At 42.4% G+C, this 24,817-nt stretch overlaps 1 protein-coding gene across 1 annotated transcript in view; it reads right to left on the minus strand.

Moving 5' to 3' along the window:
• Nucleotides 1-24,817, minus strand: part of CDH5 (cadherin 5) — a 226,761-nt gene that overhangs the window by 25,425 nt on the left and 176,519 nt on the right. Inside the window, exons 7-9 of the mRNA XM_085639594.1 lie at nucleotides 22,659-22,903; nucleotides 9,981-10,120; nucleotides 4,487-4,611 (exon numbers count right to left, since the gene is read on the minus strand). Coding sequence (XP_085495720.1) covers nucleotides 4,487-4,611; nucleotides 9,981-10,120; nucleotides 22,659-22,903 — 510 coding nt within the window. The remainder of the gene's footprint in view (nucleotides 1-4,486; nucleotides 4,612-9,980; nucleotides 10,121-22,658; nucleotides 22,904-24,817) is intronic.

Raw genomic sequence — 24,817 nt, forward strand, 5'->3', positions numbered from 1 at the left:
AACCAGGGGAGAGAACATTTAGGAATTTTCCTCTTGCTTTTTAGAAAAGCATATTTATTAATCTGGTTTCCCATGCACTTATTGTGCTCATCTGCTTTGGCATTAATGTCCTGTTGGGAGCTAGGGGAGAGAAGAGTATCACAAGCTGTGATAGTGAGGGTGTTGATGTCAATGTTCTTAGTATCACTGAACTATGTCTTTCCTCTTTTAAATTGCCCTGAACATTTCTGGAGTGGAAAGGCTAAAGTGAAAGGAATTTGCAGGAGGTTGGACCAGTCCACCAGAAATGGGTAGGCAGGCATCAGATAGATTCCTTTGAGATAATCAGGTCGAGAATGGAGCCTTTGTAGTGTGTGGCCATCAGACAGTGCTGTAAGAGGTCACTGTCTCAGAGAAAGGAAGAGAACAGACTAACAGATTTATTTTCTTCAACCTTCAACCCAGTGTAGGTTGAAATCATAAAGGAAGACAGGGCCTCAGAGAATATTATTCTTGACAACATAAATATCATGCATTCCTCAACGAGTATGCTGTTTTCACCAGGGGGTGGTAAATGACATTCTTTCTGAGACTTGAGATATTTGGAATGGTTTAAGAGAAAAGCATTGGAAGGAGTGAAAGTGCTCTGTAGGAGGTTGTTTACAATTTAGCGTGTTCATGTGAGTTAGTGCTACCCACCACTATTATGACTTCATGGTTACATTAGAGTATGGAGTTATTTGGGGGTAAAGAAGGTCCAGGACATTGAAGAATCATTGAGCCACTTTTCTGTCAGCACCATGATATCCAGGTTGAAGTGCACAATTGTGTTTGAAAGGTCCAAGCAGGGTTTAACTGTAGATCAGCAATTATGTAGGAGGCAGCACAAAGAAGAAGGAAGGGGTTTGGAGATGCAATTGATGGAGAGTGCATCCTGGAGGGGCTCAAGTGCAACAGCCAGTCACACTTATTGATGCAAGTTTGATTAAAAGAACAACCTACTCTCTTCTACCCTACACTACCATGGATAAAACCTTAATTTACTCCACCTGGAGTACATATTTATGCATGACTGTGTGTATGTTATAAATTTGTCTCCACAATAGTGACCTACAAAGCTTATTTGGGAATTTATATTAGGCAGGCAGAGGCGGCTCCCCCGCTAAGCTGGAGGAGCGCCGGCCCACTGCTTTCAGCAGTGTAGATAAAGAAAAAATAAAATAATAACTCATTTTTATTATCATTTTATTTTTTTCCTGCTGCAGCAGCTTGGCGGGGTGGGGCTGCTCTGCTCACAGAGGAGTAGGGGGAGGAGTGGTGGGCACTCTAAAAGTGTGCATAAATGTCTAGCCGGCCGTCTCCGGCCAGGCAAACATTTATGCGCACTTTGCATTTTCTCCACCCAGACTTCATACCAGCCCAGGTGGAGAACATGCCCAGGCTCCCTGTCCCTGGTTGAGCGCCAAACCACGGCGCTCAGACCAATCACATGTATTGCAGCGTTGTGTTTGTCTCAGTGGAGCCTGGGTGCTTCCTGTGGAGAGACTCAGCGACAGAGGTTTTTTTTACCCCGACCTTCTGCCATGCCACCCCCCATACGTTTCAGCCGCTACTGTAGGCAGGGATCTTTGGTCCTGAGGAAAACCATTTGTCGTAAATGGGAATTTAAAATTGGCCATAACATGTAGACCTAAAGATTTACGATGCTAGAGTAATTATTACCCCTATGCATCATGTCTCTCTTTAACCTCATCTGAAGACCCCACCAATAAGGACATCATTGGGGATTCCTTCTAGGTAATTATATAATTTACTTGCAAGATTCCTCATACCTAAAATACCAATGATCCCTTCACGATTGAGCCCATCCAGATGCATTGCCGTTCTGGATGGTGAAGCAAGCAACAAAATGTGGGTATGAGTGCTGTTAAATCTCATGGTGGTTTTTAGTAGAGACTTCTGTATTCTGGATTAATCTATCTGGTTCCTTCGGATGTCTTATGGTTGACAATATATTTGTGGTATATACATGTCAAGTTTATCAGATGGAAGAGATAGAGAGGATAAGAGATAAGGAGAGAGGGAGAGTAATGGTGCAAGGGGAGGTAGGTTAAGGTAAAAGTTCAGATTGGGGGTGAGGTTAAGGGCCTGATTTCCAGATTTTGTTTTGAGGAGCTAGATAATGGAGCAGATAGGTGTCAAATGGCAGGGGTCTGGTAGACGATCCAGATATGGCAGAGGATGGGAAGAAAACTGAATGTGTACTGAGAATCGAGGAGGAAAGGATGGCACTGGCTGAAGTCGGGGTTGTGACCATACTCAAGGATGCAATAAAGAGATCACCAGGAAGAGGGCAGGCTGAAGTATTATGTCTGGGTGGAGAGGACATGTGGTATGGTGAGCGTTAAGGTTGGTCATAGGAAGAGTGGGTGGATGGGTGTCATATGTAAGGTGGTGGGGGCCATGAGGACAGTTGTGGGAGTGCTGTTAGTTGAGAAACAAAGGAGGATGAATGAGTGGGGTGTGCGAGACTGGTTACGGTGTAAGGACGAGGGGAGTAGGGAATATGGTAGGGGATAGATTGGTGGTGAGAGTGGGGAGACTGGAAGTGAAATGTTAAAGTGCAGAAGGGGAGCTGCGAGACAATAGAGGAATTGCCAGGTTTGGGCAGATTGGGAGAAGGGGAATTGAAGATTGACAGTAGAAGGCTTCCAGAGATTGGGCTGAGAGGTTGAAAAAGAGTCATATAAGGCCAGATTTCAATTGTTAAATTGAACCATAATTTTCCATTGGTGAAAATGGAGATAAAGAGCCTTTCTTTGTAGGGAATAGAAGGTGAAACTTTAAGCTTTTGTCCATAGCAGATTATGGATGGTGATGAGATTTCAAAGTACCTGTGTAGAAAGTTTAGGCACTAGCCGGTGTTGTGTGGGAAGGGTATAAGATCCGTTTTTAAGGGAGTCATTCTGAGGACAATGGCATTGGTCGACAATGAGAGCTTTGGGCAATTCTCTAAGAATCTTATGTTTGAAGTTTTTCATTGCATATTTGGAAAGATTTAGTGGAGAGGTGATTTTAAATGAGTTGGTTCCTAATTTAGAGCAGTGTTTAGAGAGAGAGCAGTCATTGAAGTGGGTTATACTGAGGAAAATGCAGATGGAGTGTAGCACTGGCAGGGATTTAGCGCAGTTTCAGTGGAGATGATAGCAAGCAAAGCTCTATAACCCTCAATTAGATTAATTGGTAAGTGACTACAAAAACATTGATTAGAGTGATTTTTACTCCCCCAGAGTAAAATGTGAATACTTGTTAGGAGAGTTGATGGGAGAGAATAAATATGAAGTGGTAAGCCTCATCCTCATGCTGTGGGGCTTCTGCCATCAGGCAGAAAGGTGGTCAAAGAAGGTCATCTCCAGTATGAAGAAATTCTACATCTGTTGCTATGCATGAAACAGGGAGATTAACTTGGGAATGTGAGTCAATTTCTATTTTCATGAGGATGTTAAGCAGGGAGGGTCATCCCTAGTATGAAGAAAGAAGAGACTTATCATTTTGCTGTGTGATTACTGAATCTATTCCCAAGGTGGAGAGTGAGATTTGCTGCTCCCATGCTCCCAGAGACCATTATAAATATTTAGTTTTTAACGTCATGCTCGATTGATAATTGGAAGGTTGTAGTTGCACTGGGCATGGAGGTATTTCAAGTGGAATCACATCAATCTATATAAGAAATGCGACTGCACATGGGCTACTTCAAAGAGAATCGCAACAATCTAAATGAGGGACTGGTATTCCAAATTACTGTGTGTTTGTTGGCAGACAGAGGGAATTTCAACTGCCAGTTCAGTTCTTTTCTATTTCCAATGGAAAACAAGTGTGGCTGCTGCTGTCGGTAGTTTCTTGCCCTTAGTTCAATTGAACTCTTCTGTCAGCACTCCACTTTGCTGTGGAGAGAGGGTGAATCCTTTATTACAGGTCTAGGAGACTAGTGCCTGGAAATATGAGTCCACAGGGCGAGTGTCAGCAGCCCATCTGGATTGGATGCTTAGGGGGTCACCTTATGACTACTCATCCATGGGTCGGCTCGCTTCCTCCACATATCTCCATCCGTTGTCACTGCAGATTACTGCCTGCACTTCACAACTGTTGCAATGACATTCCATTCTGCTGTTTTCATCGACGATGTAAACCTCTGGAGCCTCACAATCTGGTGTGAGCTGCATCGCTGATGTTTTGAAGTAGGTGGGCAAATCTACAATCCACAAAAGTTTTCTTCCGGACTCACTCAGAGGAAAGTACGGTTTCTTACAAGTCAGGGGGAACCTGGGTGGAGCACTATACACTGCAGGGATATACGTCAGTGTAGGGACAAATCCATACCTCAAGTCCCTCGTCCCGAGGTGCTTATTGAGAAGCTGACGCATTGTCTGCCATCTTGCTCACCTGACCTGTAGCCATCCTGAATAGACAGAAATATTCTTGTGAGTAAAAAAAGCAGAGGACTTACCGTTCCAGGAGCCGCATTTTCACACACTCTGGGTTCATATAGCTCGGCAAATTCAGGAGCATTGTCATTTTCATCAAGAACCTTGATAGAGACATGTGTGAGAGATTCTTTACCTGGTATGGGATCTGAAACGATGCAAGTGGTGGTAATGAATTTCCATCCTGTGACTTGAGTTTTTTTAATTGTATTATTTTCCTGGTTTTATTTTTTGTTTTGGAGTGGTAGACAAATAAACATGGGACTAAAAATTATGCATGAAAATTATACTAATGTTTGAGAACTGGTGACCCTTCATTGTATATTTTACACTCTTTATGACATCTAATATGTTCATACACAATACAGTTCATGTTTTCTCCTAGTTTTCAAGTGCTTTAATATTCAGGTTGTTTGGTGTAAGTACTCCTTGGGAATTCTTATTCTCAGAGCATGCCAACTACATTACACTGGTGAGTGCCAACTGATTTTGTTTCTCTTGAAGTTGAGTGGCTGTATAAGGTTTTTTCTCAGGGTTTAGGATTGGATATATTTTGTTTGGGTTAACCAAGTCATTTTATAGCACTTCTGATTCTCCAATTGGAGTGTAGAAAAGCAATCAAGACTGACTCCACGAGATGGTGGTGGATTGAAACTCAGAATGATATAGCAGTCATACACAAGAAAATCAAATCAATATCTTATCAGCCTGTTAGCTTATAAAAAGAATAGGTCATTATTTGCAGTGGGAAAAGATGTCAATTAAAACCATGCAAATGATACCTGAAACTGCTAGGCTCTTATGGGGCTGAGATATGACCCCAAATGTAATGTGAACACTTACTTAATTAGGTTCTAGAATTCCTGTCACACAGGGGGGACTTTGACAATGCTGCTAACATAGTTTAAACCTGGTGCATGGATTTAATTCTGATTGCATGTTCAAAAAAAAGACATAGGTAGAACCACTATGGACATCTCCACGAATTTGCCTTAACCCCAACAAAGCAACCTCTATGTTGTAGAACTTTTGCTTATGCATATCAATCCACTGACACCAACATTTGGTCTCTCCCTGGCCTGGTGAAGAGACGGGGTTCAGTTCCACTTCAGAAGGAGGTAACTTTTATGCACAGCCTCAGTCTAGTTGAGACATGTGCTCTGCTACAGAAGTTAAAAAACACAATGTGACCCCTCTCTGATGGCATTGAAGATGTTGAGGCCACTGGGGAAGAAAACACGGTCAGCGAGAAAAAGGCAAGTGGACACAGCTTTGTGAACCACACATGGGGGCATATTTACAAGCCCCTATCACCACAGGAACATCACTTTTAAGGACGTTCCTGTGGCAATAGGGGCTTCACTTTATTTACAAGGTGGTGTTAAGCCACTTAACATGGCTTAACGCCACCTTGTAAATAACACACCCTTTCACGCTATACTTAGTGTGAAAAGGGTGGACAATGGGTGTTGTGGTGGGCGTTCCGCCGCAACACCTATTGATTTTGACACTGCCCCCTATTTGCAAGGGTGGCGTAAATAGGAGGCAGAGCCAAAATTAAAACCAGGGAAAACCTGGTCTTAACATTGCAAAACAAGGAGAAATGCTTCATTTCTCCTCATTTTTGCTGTTTCTATGTGTGCTGCATTGTGCAGCACACATTGAAACAGCAAAACGCCATGAAAGATTGTTTGAGTGCAGGAAGCTGTCCCTTCCTGCACGTAAACAATCATTAAAGAAATTACGATTTGCAACTTCGATGTGTGCTGCACAATGCAGCACACATAGAAGTTTCAAATCACCATTCGTGATTGTTTATGTGTAGGAATGGACACTTTCCTGCACATGAACAATAATCCCCCCCAACGCAGGCACACTTCCACTATGGTGCAAGTGTGCCTGCGTTGGCACTAGGCAGCTAAATTTAGCGTCAGCGGTAGGGAAAATGCAGGGATGTGACGTATCTTTGTAAATACGGCTCATTCCAGCGTTTTTGGAGTGGCGGAGCATGGCGTTAACATTTTGTGCTTAATGCCACGCTCCCCCATTCCATTGTAAATATGCCCCATGGTCTTTCAGCCGTACAGATTTACTCATTAATCTTGCTGTCCATATTCCATGTAATCTGTGACTTTTCATTTGCATACAGACTTTTGCGTGGAAAACAGTACGTTGTCACTTCTTCAGACTTTTGCAAATTCTAAAACTGACTTATTTTTTTGCTATGCTTATGATGCACCTTTTGCAATGGATCGGTTTCAGTTACCCAATCAGTTTCCTCTCTGAATGTTTGCTGGAGATCCACCGAATCCAAGGACTCAGAAGTGGCTCTACCCATCCAGGTTAAAAAGCTCCTGCATTCATGCTAACTGAAGCAGCGGGCACCTTTGGTGGTTTTTGCGGTACCTGTAATTGACAACCCTCCTATGCTGAGAGACATGATTCTGGAAGACTTCGGCCTGGTTTTGTGAATACATTGGTAGTTGCTTCTGCAATTTCACTACAGACTTCAGTCGAATAAAGCTGTCTCACCTGCGCTTATCTTTCTGTAAAAGACAGCACCTTCCTCGGTGCTGAACTTCCCCCTGATTTGGCATCTTTTTAGGTCTTGCCTAAACTCAGCTTTAGCTATCTGTTGACAACAGACATATTGCATCCAATATGAACTAAGGGCCAGATGTCTCACGGACCACTGCGTGCCCTCAAAACATGAAAATAAATATTTTCATTTTTTTTCTTTTAAACACATACCATTTTCCTATTAAGTAAGGCGGGCTACATTTGAAAAAAAAAGTTGCTTTATTTAAAAAGCAGACACAGACATGGTGGTCTGCTGTCCGCAGTAGGCCACCATCCTTGAGTTCTTGCCCATTCCAATGGATCGCAAATTGCTACCTGCCTCATGAATATTGATGAGGCATTTCATTTGCGACCCCATTGGGAATTGCTAAATATGTCTGAGACACATTAGTGCATTCCATTTTGCGAGCCGCAAAAATGTGCTATTTGCGGCTCGCAAAACAGAAGGCCCTTTGCTCATAATGTGATGGTATTCTTGTCTATCTCATTTCCCTGCAGCGGATTTAATGGCTTTTCTCCCTATTATTTCAGATTGACTGTTTGTGATTGGATGAGTTGTACCCTTCCTCTATTGATGTCAGAACCTAGCACTGCAATGCATGAGTAATTCTTGTCTTTCTCTCTCTCCTCCCTCCCGTCCCATTCTTGTTCGCTTTATTATAGCCTATCGTAGAGGGCTATACTGGCTATTAAAGGCCCGAGCCGAAGGTGAGGGACTTTAACAAGGGAGAGGGAGTTTAATAGCCGGTATAGCCCAGCCACGAAGGGCTATAAGGCTATTAGAACTTTCTGCCACTGGAGGGCAGAATGTTCCAACAATTAAAACAAAGGCCTCTCGGAGTTTGAGGGGTTTAAATTCCCTTTGAAAACAACATTGGAATGTTGCTTTGCGGGCCTTTACTGGCCCGTAAAAGCATGGAGCACTCCATTGTCTTCAATGGAGCTCCCAACATTCCAATGTTCTAATAAAGAATTAGCCCCCTCTGTGCTTTCTTGCTCACTGGTGCTTTGGTCACTGTGAATACCCTATTGGAGGGGCCCCCATGCATTGTTTGTACACCTTTCCAAGAGGGCTGCCTGACATGCAAATGTTTAAAAAAAAAGAATTCCATAATAGGTTGAGAGCATGTGGGCAAATCTATCATGGCATGGTTTTTCCTAAACCAAAAGAAAGACCGTTCAAGTATTGCTGCAGTGTATCTGTGCACATGCACAATGACCATCTTAGGAATGTTTTCTCGTCTGTTTCAATGAAAATCATTCAAAGCTAGACACTGCGCAGGACTTTGAATTTTTGAATGATTTTTCATAAGGCACAAGAAAAACATTTCTTAGGTGGGGAATGCTCATACATGCACAAGCACACTAACTATTAAGGAATTCATTTTCTTTTTCTTTACGAAAAAGTATTTCATGATGCCACCGCGCCTGCATGTACTATTACTTTAGAAGATAGCAGGCGAAGCTAATAAGTGTCTCCAGCAAAACCTATTGGCTTTGCCAAAGCTTTTTTCTCTTTGAGTCCCTTTGAGTCTCCAATGTACTTATGACTGGCTCCATCACACTCCCTTCTGTTTGCACCTAGGAAAGACTCCTCAGTTACATACTCGAGATTTCTGTCCCAGGTTCTGCCTCAGCTTCTGCTTTTTACTTCTTCTGTTGGTGCTTGCTAAACTAGATCTGAGGTGAGGAACAACATCATAAGAGATAGAAGCCAAAGCAATATCTGATTGTTATTTTCTGATATGGAGTCTTCTGTAGCCCCGTCCAGGGCCCCAAGACTTCCCACTGGCTCCTCTAGCTGTAGCTAATGTATTCACACTCATGTGATCTCAGTTGCTTGGTTTGAGCTCAGTGCCACTCACTACCTACAACGCCTGGAGGTAAGGGCCGAAAACACACCAGTTCTCCCCGATCTCTTCCACCTAACTCTTGCTCACTGACTTTCAAAAAGTTCCTCAACCCTTTTTCTCACAAGTCACAAAGCACAAGTCATGCCTCCTCCCAATGTCTTATTAATGAGGGTAAGGATCTCACACTTAATATTCAAAGGTCTGTTATAATGTGTTCCACCCAAGTGGAGGCTGATTTCAGCACCTCCCCACCTGATGACCATGGACATGCACCTTCAACCTGGAAAGCTCCCTGGAGCTCACAAGAAGCTGATTTTCTCTGAGCTCTATATCCGAGGTCTCTTTTTACTGTATTGTTCAGGAAACTAAAGGCATGTCTCTTAACTCTTTTAACTGTACGTATATGAACCAAGAACACTTAGTGCACCAGCAGCTAGTACAGAGATCCTAGATCATGTGATCTCCTGACAAGTTGCCATGTTGTCACCCCAGCCGGACAGGGATGGCTTCTTGGTTTTGTGTCTGATCTACCTTTTCATTATTTGTCATTGACGAAGAAGGCGGCCCTGTCTTCAGATCACCTTCACCAAGTAGTCACCTTATTCGACAGTATAGAATATAATAGGGAAACTAGGCAACTGAGGCACAGGGGAGAAACAGAAGGTAAAAGAGAACTGGGTGTTAGATACATAAAAAGGAAAATAACAAATGGGAGGGCAAAAAAAGAGGAATTAAGAAAGACCGAATGGGTAAAGGTGGTAAGTAGCATGGATCCTGGAATGAATCAGGGGTGTCCCAAACGGGAGAGCAGCCAGGGTCTTTGGTCCCAGACACCGCTCTTTAGAAGGCCCCAGTCTGTCACTTCCAAGTGTATTTATATATCATAGAAGCAAATGCCAGCCATCACTAGATGGTGAAATAAGGTGAAGCTGCCTCAAAATGTGCATCTGGACACATTATTCATATTTTGACCGAAAGGCTAATGCTATCAGATAACTAGGGCTGGATGTTAGTGACCCGGATCCCAAAAAAGCTTCTAAAAAGCCTAGAAGGAGTGAAGATTGCCTTGCATGGAACTACTTACTGTTATGCACATCAACTTCTTGGGCAGCAATGGTTATGTTTCTCCAAGCGCTGGTTTCTCTGTCTAAGGGCTTTCTACTGACAATGTTTCCTGAAGGTTGAACTATGATATGGCCATCATCACGGCTTCTTAGGATGTGTCTGCAAGATTTTCAAAGATTACAGAAAACAAAATTCAATACTTAGCGCTTTGGATGCTGTTTGTAGCACACTTTAATTTCTAACAACCATGCACGGAAGAAACAGTGTGTAATTTGCACAACCTTGAAAACCATGGAACCACTTTTTAAAATATTGGTAAATAATATAATGGCTAGTTATATAGCACAGAAGTCAAACTAAATGATCTCTTGGTGCCTAAAAGATATGCATTATTAACCACAACAACTAATCAAATGGCATCTGATTGAAGAAAGGTGAAGTTCTCTTCCCTGAAAACTTAAATTATGAACGTGCTATCTAAGCCAGATTTAATAAGTTGCTGCTTTCTGTGTTATCCCTTTTATCATTGTAGAGAATCTCGAACCCTGGACGGAAGGGGGTGGGCGGGGGGGGGGGGGGGGGCGGGGTGGAACTGCTGTAACTCTGATGATACTTGGGTATATCCTGTGGTGCTTTAGTCAGCATCAGGCAATTTGAGTCCCCATGAGAAAAAGTTTCATCTTATTTGGAATTTTGCTAATTGCTTCCAAACACTTTGTATTCAGACACTCTTAGACCCATGCATTAAATCAATACGCATAAATCCCTCATGCAATAAATCAATAAGCATAACATTACTATAACATTTAATTCCAGTAAAAAGTCCATCATAAAACTTATACCGAAACAGACACCTAATATATTCTCACATGGACAAATTACAAAAGTGCATGTGCCTCTTCAACAGTCATTTCATAGAAATATTTGTGACTAAAACGCTCTAATAAAAAAGATTTCGCAACTGTTTGAATTAAAGAATTTGGTATAAATCAATTCTCTCATAAAGTGCAAAAAAAAACACCTCATGGAAGCAGTTTGACAGCTAGTTTTATATATTGTCTATCCTCCTCCAAGAATATAAACATTCCTAGTCACTACTGCAGTAATGACCAGAGAAGGTCGACCGAGCATTACTGGATTCCTCAGCACGCCGGCGGAACCTGGGAAGCACTTAGTGCTCCTGGATCTTGGATGCCCATTAATTGGTGATCTACTTTGAAACTAAGCAAATCTACCATAGCGGAGGTGCACATTTGGCTTCTTCATGATACCTGAAGCATGTTTGATGTTTTCATCAGCTCAGTAAGGTCCTGACTTAAATGAGAGATGAGAGAACGCAATTTCTTTTTTCTTTGAAAAACTTCGATAGCAGGCTGTGGACTATCGTGGTTATAGTCCTGATGAAGACCCCATGGTGATATTGTCTAACCACACTCGTTGTCTGGGGGTCGAAACATCGACACAATATGAACAGGCGTACCACGCCCAAATAGACATGTACATGACAGGATGAAAATCATATGTCTCTTTAGGGTTATCTAATGCATCTGGACGCTAAAGCAAATTTCTGTATATATGTTAATTGTGTTTAATGTTCTGATTGTGTATTGTGTTAGCACCTGTGTTATTTATGAGGCACATATGTATGTCACAAACATTGTTCACAGTGTGTGTTTAGTCTTGTCCTTTAGTATTTGTGGATGTATCATCACATACAATATATGACTTTCTAATATATTGTCCATTAATTTTCAAGCAAACATTGTGGTTGTCATTTGTCATGTTTAGTACTACTTATGGTCAGTAGTTTGCTTCTGTGCATCATTGATTGATAAAACTAAAATCTTTGTGGACAGATTTACTCATAGAAAGCAATTATTATTTTCATGCTAGAGCCTCTGTCTTTATACTGCTGTAATTCCCCAGGTTCTGCATGATACTGGGACACCCCATTATTACTGATGAGAAACAATAGTAAGGCAGGTAGATCCGGCATCTTGGAGGCTCCAGGAGGAAGAAGAGTTTGCTGGGAACAATTAGGAAGGGCATGTCTGCTGAGGGATTTGTGAGTTGGGCGGATAGTCTCTGGGCGTTAAAAGCACCACTGCGGCTCCAGTGAAATGTACCTCATGCTGTTGCCTGGAGTGCTTTGTGCATCTAAATCAGATATCACTCCAGCAGCCGTTTCTCTGTAATGTAAAGTGAGGGCCATGACAGGAATACCAACACCCGCTGGTGACCATGAGTTGTTGCCTTTTGGGAATCATCCTGTGTTCACCATGTGGCACACGTTGTCCCAAAACCAAAGCACCATCATGTAAGATAGAGTATTATGTATTCGTTTTGGGGGATTTCAAATTGACATCTTACCAAAAGTATAAATACTTAAAAGATCCCCCCAAAAAGTTTCTAATGCTATATTTTCAAAATAATAGGACACGAATTGCAGTAATTTGATAGGATTCATGCAAAGTCGTGTCTCTTGTAATGAATACTCCAAAGAAAGAGGGAACCATTATAGGAAAGATGTCAGGGCTGACAAAAGAAAAATGGAATTTAAAAGCAAAGCAAGCATTGGCAAAGGCAATCGATTTTGCCTGTGATACTGGGACGGGACATAGACCTAGTTACTTTGCCAAAGGTTGGATTTTTTGGTTTTTCCCATTTTTATTGGGAAACCTATGGTAATGTGACCACTGCACAGGCACACACATGGGTGGCCATCTTGGAACAGTTTAAAATCCATTAAAAGATGGTTGGCCTTTGATGGAAGGGCAAGCAGAGGCAGGGAGTAAAGGATACAGTTTAAAATAACAGGAGGTTAAAGGATGACAAACAGCAACTTGTAGGAGAGTATCAGAAAAATGAAAGAGAGGGATAAAAATAGCCCCCATGCATTACAATGCAAGATCCCAAAGATACAGCTTCTTATCCAATTAAACCATGGTGCGTCAGCAATGCTCCTCTGTGTGGGACTAAGTCAAGATTAGGGATGCAAACCATCTTCTGAGAAGCAGAGACAGACTTGAAAGCTATTGACTCATGAGCAACTGGCTGAACCAAGCTCCATCTGTGTATTCTATTGAAGCCAATAGGTCTCCCACAAAAATATAGATAAAGCTTGCTGTAGGCAAGAATTAAAAAGAAAGCAGTGTTAAGCTGAGGAAGTTGTAGTGCATGATAAGATGAGTAATTACAGGTAGGATGGCACTTAATATTGGAAAATAAAATCAGTGCTAATGTAATATGTTTTATATCTTAAGAGTTTCCATATGCAACTTATTTATTGGCATTGGAGTTTCATTGATAGTTGACATGTTGCACAGCACTTGGGAGCACCAACAAAATCCGTACATTGGCAGATATTCATTACTTCTATCAAAACATCAAAGTTGTATGATGATTTTTTTCATGCCTTGAGCATTATGCTTTCAGAGACACAAACGGTTGCAGGGCTTTAGTTAGGAAGTGGTGATGCTGGTGTAGTCAAATTAAAGGCAAGGATCTTAGTCCATTATTATAACAAGAAAATACAGTCCACTACTCTTTATTCACTAAAGCAACAGCTGGACCTGTTTTTCTTCAATGAAAACAAGAGATCAGCCATCATAATACTTGATCCTTTAGGTTCTAACAACACCATGGACCATCATACTGTATATTGTTGAAAATATTGCCAAGATATGGGGTGGACTATCAGGTGCCCAGGAATGGATTTGATCTTTCCTCCATAAATAAAGCCAAAATTATGACTTGGACCATTTGAATTTTTTTTACATAGTGCTATTTAAATGCACCCTCTGACTCTGTTCCTCGAGCAGAATCAGGCAAACTTTCCATAAAACACTGACGCCCACATCGAGTTCCAGCTGGGAAACATACTAACATTGCCACATTCATGAACCACACCTTCACTTGGGGAAAAAAGTTTCTTGTGCCTCAAAGGAATTTAGCCTGAAATCTCAGCCATAAGATGAGCTGATGATGACCCATTCTGTTGCATCCATAACCATGGCTTCATCTCATTAACCAAGGAATTTGGGACAGATTTTTAATTCTGAGCTCTTTCGTTTTTCAAGTCAGGATGATGGTCAAGGACATCCACTTGCATCTTTCATTAGTCCTCTTTGATTTCTCTAAAAAGACTATCAGGTAGCGCTGAAGAAACAGCTAGTAATAGCAAGTCTGGGTTAATGCAACATTGTCTACACTGGCCTCCTGAAGAACGTCATTATTAGGATACAAAACTCTAAAACCAGGCTGATAATTAGGCCTGAACCAGTGGGAAAGATGTCCCATAAAACAAGCTTTTGAAGCACCCCATTGGCTCCTGGGGGATTCAAGGATCAAATTCAAAGTCCTTTGAAGCAAACACCAAAAATACTGGAAAAAGGACCTGATATCTGCAAAAATATTACCTTATTATGAGCCAAAAGGATCCTATGCTCAGCCACTGCACATCTGATCACCCAAAGCGACTCCAAATGAATAAGTATGGAGACACACCTGTAGGAATTCAAGTTTTGTTACCCAAGAATGTTAGATTTGGCTTGGCTTCAATTGTGGGATTCTGCATTCCCCTTCCTCACACTGTTTTTTTGTTTTCAGCTGTAGAGCTCTAGAGTGAGGGAAAAGCAGCACACATTGAAAATTATCCAACAAGTAGTTCGATAAATGTTGGATCCCAAAATGGGCTATCAAATGTGGTTATTAAATAAGACTGTTTTGAGGTCTCAAGTTTCTTGTTTCACAAAAATATGATTGAAATAAACATTTAATGGTCTGAGATATGTTGCGGGAGTTTCTGTTGGTGCAGTAATGAAAACTGAGCTCAGTTCTGATTATCAAAGCATATTCACCTACGTTTATTCTATAGATAATAATTCGCTGAAGTGGAGAAATTCACATAACATGCAGTATTGTAGTATAATTGTAGAAATAACTGGAGGGGTTATCTACAAATGGAATTTAGGACTGAATTGTGAGTTTGATGGATGGTACTCCATCTATCAAGGTGGCAGAGGACAATGCCTCAGCCATCAATCCCAGCTGTCGTCTCTGTACATTGAAAGGAACTGCCTACAAAACATTTGGTGGATAGACACTTTCGGTTCAGACTGTCATTCATACAACTTTTTTGTTTTTTTAGAAACAAAGCAGAAGTTTAATTTTGAAAAACATAAACTAATGACCCCTCTAATGACTCCACACCTGATGAATTCGCTCCCAGGGGGTAGGGGGATCAATATTATTTTTTCCTTTATACTACTGTCACTATTTAACTGGTGGTGACAAACAGAAAAGACAGACATTACACTTTCCACTCTAAATAGAGCATGAGGTGTAATGTCCTAATGACCAAGCGTTTGGTGGGCAGGGTAGGTCATTGCATTTGCTATATTCTCTCTGCCAAAGTCTAAATGAACCCTCCAGAAATATTGCTACATATGCCTTAAGAAATATAATATGTCTGAAATCTTCACTGCCCTAAACATTTAGAAGATACTTAAAGTTTATTTGGGCTCTATTGACTAATTGGGAGAAATTGTATCAGTTGCAACTTTTTAGTGGCATTACAATAGGAGAGAGGGAGTAGCACGCACGCGCGCTATTCTGCTGAAATTTACACTATCAGCGCTGCTGTAACTTTTTAAATAATTGCTTTTGCATTTTGCTTTTTAAATTGTATTTACCTTGTTTTTAGATTCTTCTTTGTGTGCCTTCTCACTTGCACTCTAAATTGGGCCCCCCACCGCGCTTTTCGCGGAGCTATGTCACTTTCTTTTTAGCCTTCGTGTTTGGCGCTGGGCGCCATCTTGGGGGTAGTGTGGAGCGAGTGTGCCACTTGTGGGAGCGCTCTAGCGCTCTTTTGTAACACAGGTGAGCCCTACTTAAGGCGAGCTAGGTAGTAGCTCGACCTGGAGAGAGGGAGTAGCACGCACGCGCGCTATTCTGCTGAAATTTACACTATCAGCGCTGCTGTAACTTTTTAAATAATTGCTTTTGCATTTTGCTTTTTAAATTGTATTTACCTTGTTTTTAGATTCTCCTTTGTGTGCCTTCTCACTTGCACTCTAAATTGGGCCCCCCACCGCGCTTTTCGCGGAGCTATGTCACTTTCTTTTTAGCCTTCGTGTTTGGCGCTGGGCGCCATCTTGGGGGTAGTGTGGAGCGAGTGTGCCACTTGTGGGAGCGCTCTAGCGCTCTTTTGTAACACAGGTGAGCCCTACTTAAGGCGAGCTAGGTAGTAGCTCGACCTGGAGAGAGGGAGTAGCACGCACGCGCGCTATTCTGCTGAAATTTACACTATCAGCGCTGCTGTAACTTTTTAAATAATTGCTTTTGCATTTTGCTTTTTAAATTGTATTTACCTTGTTTTTAGATTCTTCTTTGTGTGCCTTCTCACTTGCACTCTAAATTGGGCCCCCCACCGCGCTTTTCGCGGAGCTATGTCACTTTCTTTTTAGCCTTCGTGTTTGGCGCTGGGCGCCATCTTGGGGGTAGTGTGGAGCGAGTGTGCCACTTGTGGGAGCGCTCTAGCGCTCTTTTGTAACACAGGTGAGCCCTACTTAAGGCGAGCTAGGTAGTAGCTCGACCTGGAGAGAGGGAGTAGCACGCACGCGCGCTATTCTGCTGAAATTTACACTATCAGCGCTGCTGTAACTTTTTAAATAATTGCTTTTGCATTTTGCTTTTTAAATTGTATTTACCTTGTTTTTAGATTCTTCTTTGTGTGCCTTCTCACTTGCACTCTAAATTGGGCCCCCCACCGCGCTTTTCGCGGAGCTATGTCACTTTCTTTTTAGCCTTCGTGTTTGGCGCTGGGCGCCATCTTGGGGGTAGTGTGGAGCGAGTGTGCCACTTGTGGGAGCGCTCTAGCGCTCTTTTGTAACACAGGTGAGCCCTACTTAAAGCTCGCCTCCTGCGCGCAGCGGTGACGCGCAGCGGGAGCGCCGGACTCTCGCCGGAGTCAAGCCAGAGTCCTGCCCGTCTGCGCCCGTCAGCGTCCCGGAAGCGGGCGGAGCGGCGGGTGTGACTCTACCATCAGGGATGAATTCCCCGGGGTCTCTTCTGCGCTATTCCTCTGGCGATCTTCGTTCATTTCGTCCTCTCGGCAATGGTTGTCGTACTGTGTTCCCTGGCCGTTATCATGGGAAAACCCGCTGCCCGGTTTGTGGCTGGCGCCCGACCCGCTCGCTCTTTTCACGGCCGAGCACCAATGGCTCTAGTATGGGCTTCGGGTGTATGCTATTGAACACCAGGTCAGCCTGCAAACATGCGCAGGACATCTATGAGCTTCTGGATGTAGATAAACCACTATGTCTCATGCTTACTGAGACATGGTGGGGCGACTTCTCTAATCCTGATGTCGTCCTGGCAATCCCGCCCGAATATAACATCTTCAGAAAGGATAGAGCCATCGGTAGGGGAGGCGGAGTAGCGCTAGTGGTCCGGAAAGGAACTCCTTGTGAGATCCTGCCAGCTATTGACATTCGCGGCTCGGAAAGCCTAGCCTTTTCTATCACTCTGTCCCCCCACCAATCCTTTAAGGGATTGCTTGTTTACAGACCGCCTGGCTCCCCCGGCACCTTTTTTGAAGATCTGGATATGGTGCTGGTGGAGCTGGCCCTGAAAGCCGAACATTTCATCGTGGCTGGCGATTTCAACTTCCGGATGGATGATTCATCCGACCCGGCGGCCGCCAAACTTTCGGAGGCACTAACCCCGCTGGGGCTCATTCCCTATTTTCAGGAGCCTACGCATGAGAAGGGGCATACCCTCGACCAGGTCTTTTCGTCTGTGCCTCTCGAGGGTATTGAGATCACTCCTGTCTTATGGTCTGACCACTTCCTTGTAAAATTTGTGATCAAGGGCATAGTTAAATCTGTGGCCATCCCGGTACATCATCAGGGTCGTGTCTATAGGCCTTTCCATTGTGTAACCCCGGAGATGCTGGCCCAGGCAGCTGAGGCCCATCCCTGTCTTCTTTCAGGTGATCTAGACAGGGACCCGCAGACCTTGCATGATTGGCTACTGGATAGGCTCAACGATCTTGCCCCGGAAGTAACATCACGCTCGACACCAAAACGGGTCTCTGCGCCTTGGTTTACCGCTGCACTGTCGGCTACGCGGCAGCAGTGCAAGGTAGCCGAAAGAGCCTGGCGGGCACAATATGACACTGTTGCCAAGTTGGCATACAAAACGGTGGTTAAGGCTTACCACCGGGACATCCGTTTAGAAAAAAAAGCCTATTTAGCCAGGAGAATCGATGCGGCTTCAAACTCTTGCAAAGAGATTTTCTCTATTGTGAGAGAATTCACCTCATCTTGGTCTAACGCCTCGGACCAAAAACCATCTGGCACCTGGGCCACGGACCTTGCTGATTTTTTTACGAGCAAGATCCTACGCATTCAGGAGTCATTCCTGGCACCAGTGTCTGCCGGCCAGACTGAACCTGACATCACCATACTGCCACAGGCCGGGCCAGGGGCGACGTTGAGTGTGTTTCCCTCCATCTCGGCTCCGGACTCCCTGGCTCTTATGGGCAATTTAAAATCGGGCTCTCCTCTTGACCCATGCCCTGCTAAATTTTTGGCGAAAGTGGCGGAGGTGATCAACCCGTTGGCTAATCCGCTTTTAAATCTTTCGCTGAGGCTCGGTGTGGTCCCGCAGTCCTGGAAGCAGGCAATGGTGATTCCATTGCTCAAAAAATCTGGTTTGGATCCGAAGGCCCCGGTTAATTATAGGCCCATCTCTTTGCTGCCGGCCCTTACGAAGATTCTGGAAAAGCACGTCCATGGCGTGCTTTCCAACTTTCTTGAATCTAATGGGATCCTGCATGCCACCCAATCGGGCTTTCGTCCCCATCACAGTACTGAGACTGCGCTCCTGGAGGTCTCGGAAACCATTAAAGGGGTTCTGGACTCCGGGGGCAAAGTCATGCTGGTGATGTTAGATCTGTCGGCGGCATTCGACACCGTTCCCCATGCTGGTCTTCTCGCTAGACTTTTCGAGATAGGCCTACGGGGGACGGTGTTCGACTGGTTTTCTTCTTTTCTAGCCGGCCGTCGGCAGTCGATCTGGGCCCCGCCGGATTCCGCCGTGATGCCGCCTCTGGGAGTCGGGGTCCCTCAGGGCTCTATTTTGAGCCCGACCCTCTTTAACATCATTATGACCCCATTGGCGGCGTTGGTGGAGTCGCATGGTGCCCGGATCGTATCCTATGCGGACGACACCCAGCTCCTCTTCTCTTGTAAGAGAGGAGGCGACTTTGATGGGGAGAGCATTCGGGATTGCCTTGGGGCTGTTTTTCATTGGTTCCATCTAAACAGCCTTAAGTGCAATTCCGACAAGTCCGAAGTACTTTTCTTTGGGTGTGATACAGATCCAGATTGGCAGGCCTGGTGGCCTCGGGATATGTTCCCTCCGTCCTGTTCCTCTCAGGTTGCCAAGAATCTGGGGGTGAAGATGGATAACAGGCTTACCTTGAAATCCCAGATCCTGGGGGTGTCGGGCATTTGCTTTGGCGTCCTCAGGATGTTGCGGAGGTTTCTTCCTCTGTTATCCGTGGAACACAGGACGCTGACTGTCCAGGCTCTGATTGGGTCCAGGTTGGATTATTCCAACGCTCTCTACCTGGGCCTTCCAGAGTACTTGTTGCAGCGGCTTCAAGTGGTACAGAATGCCGCTGCAAGGGCAATTTTTGGCCTTAGCAGGCGATCCAGGGCCTCGGGCCTGCTGGCAACTTTACACTGGCTTCCTATTCGCAAGAGGATCGCTTTTAAGGCGCTGACCTTGGCCTATAAAGCTCTTCATAAGGAGGGAGCCAAGTACCTCCAAAAGAGACTGGTTTTTTACCATCCAACCAGGTCTCTGAGGTCGGAAGCCTTGCATTTTGCTGTCGTCCCCCGGGTCAAGAAAGCGCGTCTCGGAGGCCGCTCGTTTGGATTGCTGGCTTCTCAGCTGTGGAATTCTTTACCACTGGCCCTGCGGGGAGCCAGCAGCCTATTAGCTTTCAGGAAAGGCCTTAAAACTTGGTTGTTTTCTCAGTAGCTGGTTCTCCGTGAATTTTTGGCCCATTCTCCTGTTAGTTCTATTTAGTGTTATGTTTTTTATGTTGCAGTATTATCTCTTTCTCCATTAAAGCGCCGGGACACTCTTTTTGAGTAGCCGTGCGCTATAGAAATGAATAAATAACATAACATAACATAACATAACAATATGGGGTACAGTAATAAATATGTATCTCTATCACAAATCAGAATAAAATACCATAACTCAATCAAGAATTGTTTCAGTCAATGTTTATTGCCACTGAAGTTTCTTTCTTATGCGGTTTGCCAACCAGAACAACGGCTTACATTTGTGACTAGCTGAGAAAATAATTCCTATTCTAACCAATCAGCCCACCTGAGACCTGGGATCTGCGATGATAATGATAATTAATAAAATATTATACATAATTAATAATTCAAATGAAAAAACGGCACACCTACTACCAGTTACAACTATATTGATACGACCGTCATGCAACCAGAACAGTAGGACACGTGTGGCAAGAATATTTATGTCTTTTGATAATGTTACATACAACGTCTTACTGTATTGGCAGTATGAATGCAAGAGAAGACTCAAAAGACAAAATTCACCGAATAATGATGCCAAAAAAAAAAAGATTGGTCTAAGATATTGGGCTGTACTTCCTAAAGCATGAAGGTTTGACCCTGGTCCACAAGTGATAGAACATATTTACACATGTATTTTTCATACATTTAGATAATTGATACTTTGATGTGAAAGATGTGAAAGATTCATTTGCATACAAGATGGGAGTAAAAATGGTCACATGTGGAAAAACTCACACAAGAAGGAATGTAAAATGGGGTTTTGTTTTTTGTTATTTATCAAACACCACAGACTTTGCTGTATATTAAAATGATCCGGTATTGTGCATGGAGTTTGCAGATGCAAGAAAGGCCTAAAAATACACTTTTGCTTACGAAAATAGGCCATAAGAGGGATTATTCCACTCTGCAACATTTAGCATTACACAATAGCTAGGAATTATTTATGGGCGTATGACCTTGTACAGTTCCCTATCAAAGAAATCAGAACAATACAAAAAAAGAGCTTCCGGAAACCAGAATGAGGGTGTGGTTTAACTGTGCTCTTTGGCAAATACAGGCGCTTGGAAGAGCAAGCCCCTCCTTGCTCCACAGACCACCATATGTGAAAAAGATATGTGTTTGAGGTTGGGCATGATAGATGGACTAGTTGCTAGATGGATTCTGACAGACGAGTCCTGACTTCAGGCCTAGTGGCATAAAGGTAGAGACATGGCACAGCACAGAGATACAAAATAGGGTATTTGTTTATGAGCTATTAGTAACTTAGGAAGAGTTTTGAATAATTAAGTAGGGATAGGTAAGGAAATATAATTGGGATGTATTTAGCATTCACCCGTCTACTATTTTGTCCACTAAGTTGATTATAATGATTGTGGCTGTTCTTGTTCACATGATCTGATGAAGAACAGTATGTAATAAATAAAAGTGTATAGTAAAATACCAATACTTGTGTGCATACTAATGTTGGGGGTTGAGGTGGAGCAATATACAATCACTGCAGATAAGAGCTCTCTGACAGGTTTTTCTTAATCTAATACTGTCCATAAGATATTAACTCTAGGAATAGGAAGGGTCAAAGATGCATGTCAAATTTCCTTTGATCTGAAAAGTCTGTAGTTCTCTTGTGAGGCCTAGGAAGTCTATTGGATGTTACTCCCATAACTTCAAGACACATCATATATGTTGTGGAGAGGTGTGGTGCAGCGACCAGGGCAGTTGACTTTGGAGCACAGGGTTCACGGTTCGATCCCCGGCTCCGGCAGCAGCTCAGTTCAGCACCATGTGACTCTGGGCAATAGCTCACTTAATTTCCACAACGGCCCCCAGCGCCTTGAGACCCGTAAGGGCGAGTAGTTTGCGCTTTACAAATACGGATTTATTTACATTTATATGTCGCATTCTATAACCCTGAGAATTTGACTTATTCACAACTTGTATCGCGAGCAAGATAAGCCAAAAGGATTCCAACACAATGCTAGCTTGTTTCTAGCATTATTTCAAGTGTAATAAATGCAGACTAAAAAGTTGTACCCCAAATGTGGAAAATATCAATTGTAAACCTCTGAACCCTGCATTTAAAATGTCATTCACAATTTGTAACTTAATCGATGTACACTGCAAGCGTATTTTATTTAGTTTGTTGCATCAGTTCTGTGCATCATCCTGTACTTATTGCCATCTTGCAAAGTTGGTTGACATGGTAAAATACAAATCAACACAGTCCAGTTAATTCCAATCCATTTAGTCCAATCCAATATGTTAATATATTGCTAAAGATTCAAAAGTATCCAAGAACTGAATAAAAGCCCCAAAAAGGACAAGAATCCCTGAAAGAGCAGGGATTGCATCTATTTTCCGATGCCGTATTGCTATCAGTTTTCCGAAAGGTATGCTAGCACATATACTTCACTACAGCCAAGACTTAAATACTAAATAAATAATAAATTAATACATTTCTGCATTTGGGTATATATATTGGTAATGAACACCTAAAACTATGAAATTCAAAATGGTTCTCAGCTGTACTTTAATGCACAAATCTCAACCAGTGGTTTAGAGGTTTTACCTACTTGATATTTCTGTTTGCTGCATCAGGATCTTTTGCAGAAACATAGCCAATAATTGTGCTTGGCATATTTTCTTTGACTTCAAAATGATACGATGGTTGACTAAAAACAGGCGGTTCATCCACATCCAGGACATCGATGATTATCTCTGTGGAGCTCTTCATCTTTGGACCTCCTCCCCGATGGATTGTTGGATCAGTTGCCTCAACATTGAATCTGTACTGCTGTATTTTCTCAAAGTCCAAAGGCTGAAAAAGATGTCAATTTTGATGTTGCATTTTTCAGTTTTAGGATAAAAAAAATTGAATCAAGTTAGATGAACATGTGACTCTGATGGTTTTGATTGGGTGGGAATAATAACATATTGGCACTAGGTAACAGGTTTAGGAAAATGATATAAACAAGTGGTTGGAGAAAGGGAGCAGATGAATAGCATTCAAAAGAGATTTTACAACCCTTTCCAATGAAATTTGAATGTTTGGTAAAGACAGAAGATCAAAAGAGGTTGTTGGGCATTATACTGGACAAACAAACTGAATAATTACAAATGAGTGATGTACAACTTAATTAAGAATTAACTAGATACATTATTTATATAGCACTGAATTATTGTAAATCAGTGGTTCTTAACTTTTTGATATCTGTGGATCTCCGCTGAATCATTACTGGGAGCAAGTTACCCCTGCTATACAGTTTTTGTGATTCAAACCTCAAAACATTATACAAAAATACTGAAAGAATTGAACATCAAATACATACACAAATTATTAAATATTTTATTTAATTCACAACCAAAGAATCAGGCAAAAAACTTGATTTGAAGTTTACTGAAAAGGTTGAAGGTTTTCAAAATGTTGTTTTATTTGTAAAATACAAAGCAATATTCTAGACTCCAGCAGATCACTTTGTCTTTTTTGTTCCTACTCCCTGCTCTTTTTTTATTGGTGCATTCCGGTGCTGCATCTATTGAGGCCACATATTCTTCATACTAGATTCTGTTTTCTCCTTCAAATCAAGATAAGGAGTCCAACTTAATGTTTAGCCTCCAATCTCAAATTCCTTCATGTTTACAGAGTATTTGAAAACGTTCAGTTTTTAATTTTGCTTTTCTATCTGTATGCACATTATTAATCTGCTAATATCATTACATGTTCTAAACAGTCACAGACTCCCTGAGTAAGCATTGCAGACCCCAGGATTCGGCAGCCCACAAGATAAGAACCACTGGTCTAAATTCTTTAAGTGACTATCTGTGATGTTTCTATTTTGTCAAAAACATTGAAAAATAAAGCAGAGGTTTCCAAAGGTACCACAGAACTTGAAACCAAGGAAAGTTATGTTAGATTAACCTTCTCCTAATCGCAATTAAATGTTGACTATGTACACGGATGCTCTTGAAGTAACAATGATGCGAACCCGCCTATCACAGCAACTATGAGAAGTAGATGTGCAAGCAGGCTTAGCATAGGAAAAATTGTGTGAATTGTCTATTTTACAGCGAAGGATGACTGTCACTGCACCAATAAATGAAAGGTAAGGTGTAAGCGGGCCAGGTAATTTGAGAGTACAATAAAATTGAATGGAAGGGATTATGAGAGCTAAGCTATAACCAAATTAAGGGATGGAAGGATACTTGTTTGCAGGCCAATTACATTAGCAATAAATATATTGTGTATGCAGTTTCCCAAAATTGAACACAAAATATGTGTGAGAAATCGATTGCCTTAATAATGAAAAGGAAGTAGGTGGGAGCAAGCTCTTTACATTGATTACAAATGGCAGGTTATGCCTCATCAGGCCTACCACAGCATCCCTGACCAGAAGGTTAAGTGAGGGATAGGGTACCCCTGCACAGAGCTGGTGGAGCACAAATGTATTGCTTTATGAACTTGTGCCTCATTTATGTGTGCACTGTATTAATTATTTAACAGTAGGTGGCTACATTTACTATTAGTAAGAGCCACACATATATTTGAAATGTAATCAATACATTTAATCCTGTAAATTGAACTTGTTTGATAGCCCTCTTTGATGCTAAGTTTGCCTAACTTGCAACCATGCCTGAGTAACATATTTAATTTTGATAAAATGAATTGAAATAGTCTTGATTTTCTCTTCTCTGCAGGTGTCTTATTGTGTGTTTGTTAGCCCAAATAGGCGTA

The sequence above is a fragment of the Triturus cristatus genome, chromosome 12 (genome assembly GCF_964204655.1).
Source record: "Triturus cristatus chromosome 12, aTriCri1.1, whole genome shotgun sequence".
Classification (NCBI taxonomy): Eukaryota; Metazoa; Chordata; class Amphibia; order Caudata; family Salamandridae; genus Triturus; species Triturus cristatus.